At 40.1% G+C, this 2,804-nt stretch overlaps 1 protein-coding gene across 1 annotated transcript; it reads left to right on the top strand.

Annotated features, from left to right (window-relative positions):
- Window positions 1-243: 243 nt before the first annotated feature.
- Window positions 244-1,191, top strand: LOC117797653 (olfactory receptor 51G2-like). The gene has a single exon (XM_034650067.1). The coding sequence runs from the start codon at window positions 244-246 to the stop codon at window positions 1,189-1,191; it is 948 nt and encodes a 315-aa protein (XP_034505958.1).
- The last annotated feature ends 1,613 nt before the right edge of the window (window positions 1,192-2,804 follow it).

Raw genomic sequence — 2,804 nt, 5'->3', positions numbered from 1 at the left:
TCTGTGTGAAAGGCACAAACAGCCTCTGAGAACTAGGGCAAATCTCCAAGAAGAGAGACAGCATTTGTACTCTAGGGGCTCTCTAAAGGAATGGGATTCGGTGTTGTAAGAACAGGAGGAGAGTGACATTACTCGGCAGACACGGGCCGTGGGTGCTGTGGGATGAGATGCTAGGAAAACGCTATGAAAGAATAATTCTTTGCCTTCTTTATAATTTTTCCAGGCCAAGCTCTTCCCAAAGTTATGGCAGTTCTCAACAACAGTAATGCCGGCAGCTTCACCTTCATACTGATGGATCTCCCGGGACTGGAGGCCGCTCATTGCTGGACAGCTATCCCTGTCTGCTCTGTCTATGTTCTCTCTTTGTTGGGCAACATCACCATAATGTGCATTGTCAAGTCTGTGCCCAGCCTCTACACACCCATGTACCTCTTCCTGTCTATGCTCTCAATGGCTGACCTGGGCCTCTCAGCGTCTACACTGCCTTCAATGGCAGCTGTCTTTCTCCTAGGCCAGAGAAAGGTGGGAGCTGCAACCTGCTTTATGCAACTTTTCTTCATCCATACTTTCTCAGTGATTGAATCAGCTGTGCTCTTGGCCATGGCCTTTGACCGCTGTGTGGCTATTCGAGAGCCCTTACGCTATGCCACCATTCTCACAACCCAGCGCATTGGGGCCCTTAGGCTGGCCATTGTGACCCAAAGTGCTGCTCTCCACCTGCCCCTGCCTGTGCTCCTTGGAAGACTGCAGTTTCAGCCTGTGAATGTTCTGTCTCATTCATACTGTGTTCATCCTGATGTCTTAAGACTAGCCAGTTCCAGCACTCTTGTGAACAGTGGCTTTGGGCTCTTTGTCATGCTCTCCACACTGGGGTTGGATGCTGTACTCATTCTCCTCTCCTATGTGCTAATCTTAAGGACAGTATTGAGCATTGCTTCTAACTCGGAGCGGCTCAAAGCCTTTAACACCTGCATTTCCCACATCTGCGCTGTATTACTATTTTATACCCCATTGGTCAGCCTGTCGATGATTCACCGCTTTGGGAAAAAGAAGCTACCAGCTCAAGTATCCATGCTTCTCTCCTATCTGCACTTTCTTGTTCCTCCAATGCTCAACCCAATTGTCTATAGTGTTAAAACCAAAGAGATTCGAGTACGCATTCTGAAGATGTTCCACCCGGGAAAACTCTGAGTCACAGAGATGAAGAGTATATCGCTTCCATCTGATGTATCAATCAATTAATTATTCAAAAACACTCATTGAAATATATTAAAATGTGTTAAACATACACCATTGAAAATAATACTTGTTTAATGAGAAAAACACATGTTGCTCATTCTGCGAAACTCAGTATCAGCCTGTAGAAGACTCGGATTATTATAGAGGACACTGACAGGACCTTGAGAGAGTATCATTAACACGTAAAAGCAAACAGATTAGAAGAGTGGAATTCAAAGACATCTGAGATGCCCTCCAACCAAAACCCTAGAGTTGTATTTATAAAATTAAGCTCAAGAGGACCTCACTTGGTATACTTTCTGAAAATTAGGCAAATACGTAAACTCAAAATGTTTTTCTTGTGATTTGTATAATAACTGTAGGTGTGGGTTACACTGGAAAATATAAACCAAATAAAATATTTCAAAACTTCTAAATACATTTAAAGAAATAAAGACCTTAATTGATATAATAAAATGTGTCCCAATGTGACTATTAGGCAGTTCGATATTTTTTCATGCTCCATGATACATGAAGGGTGGGCACAGCCTCCAATCTTCACCAGCTCTGTGAATGAAGTTGAATTTATTTTTTCATCATTTCATCCCTTGTATACATAAATGTAGTTTCAAAATGATTAACCCATGCTCCTGGTGGGAACAAATTTACCACATTGAGTGCAATGTTTGTGTGCAGGTCCAGATCACAAAACCTACAATGCCCAGTCAAAATACCATTTTCTGAAGTTACTGAGATCAGCTCCTTTTTCCTTCATGTCCTTTAGTGACACTGTATTACATTTGTAATACAACTACAATATTTTTTCAAAGTCCACCATCTATTATGGGATTCCCCCAACACTTTTTTTCTTTTTTAAATTTACATGCAGCAAAGTTCACAGTTTGTGGTTTACAATTCTGAGTTTTGACAAATAATATAGTCATGTTCAAATAAGCAAGTGAGAGAAAGCTAGAATGCACCCCATGGTGCTGAATTATGTATACACACACACACAACTATATACATATATATATATGTATACATATATATGTATATATATATACATGTAATGACTGCTTATGTCCATGTTTTTCTTTACATGTGCAAGCATATTTGTCATAACTGTTTTAAAGCTCTTTTCCTCTAATTCCAGAATCTCTGTTCATCCTGAATCTCTATTTATACTACTTTTTATTGCTTGTTTTACTTTATTCTGATTATCTTTCTGCTTTTCTCTCTTTTTTTATGTGCCCATGGGCACTGCAAATGCAATGCTATTGGGAATCTGGGTCATATTATCTTATATAAAGACAATCTGATTTGACATGACAGACGGTTAATTTATTAGAGCATCATGTTAATGTTTTGCATCTTGGTTTTAAGCCTCATTAGGGTTGATGCTTATTAGTCCTTTTTCGTTGGTTACAGTATTCTCACTTCCTATTCACCCTGTTGGTGAGAAAGAGGTTTCTACTCTAGGGTTATAGAAATAGGTGAAAGCATGGTACTTGACACTGCAAAGGTACGATTGGGAGCAGTTTGTTAGTCATACATACTCACAGACTAGGGGAAGAGGAAACGGCATG

Source organism: Ailuropoda melanoleuca, unplaced genomic scaffold (genome assembly GCF_002007445.2).
Source record: "Ailuropoda melanoleuca isolate Jingjing unplaced genomic scaffold, ASM200744v2 unplaced-scaffold10769, whole genome shotgun sequence".
In the NCBI taxonomy this organism is placed as follows: Eukaryota; Metazoa; Chordata; class Mammalia; order Carnivora; family Ursidae; genus Ailuropoda; species Ailuropoda melanoleuca.
Note: the sequence above shows the minus strand (reverse complement) of the source record. Positions and strands in the feature narration are given on the sequence as shown.

Bases quoted from the DNA above. Each gene is read 5' to 3' on its own strand.
- LOC117797653 (XM_034650067.1), top strand. From the start codon at position 244: ATGGCAGTTCTCAACAACAGTAATGCCGGCAGCTTCACCTTCATACTG.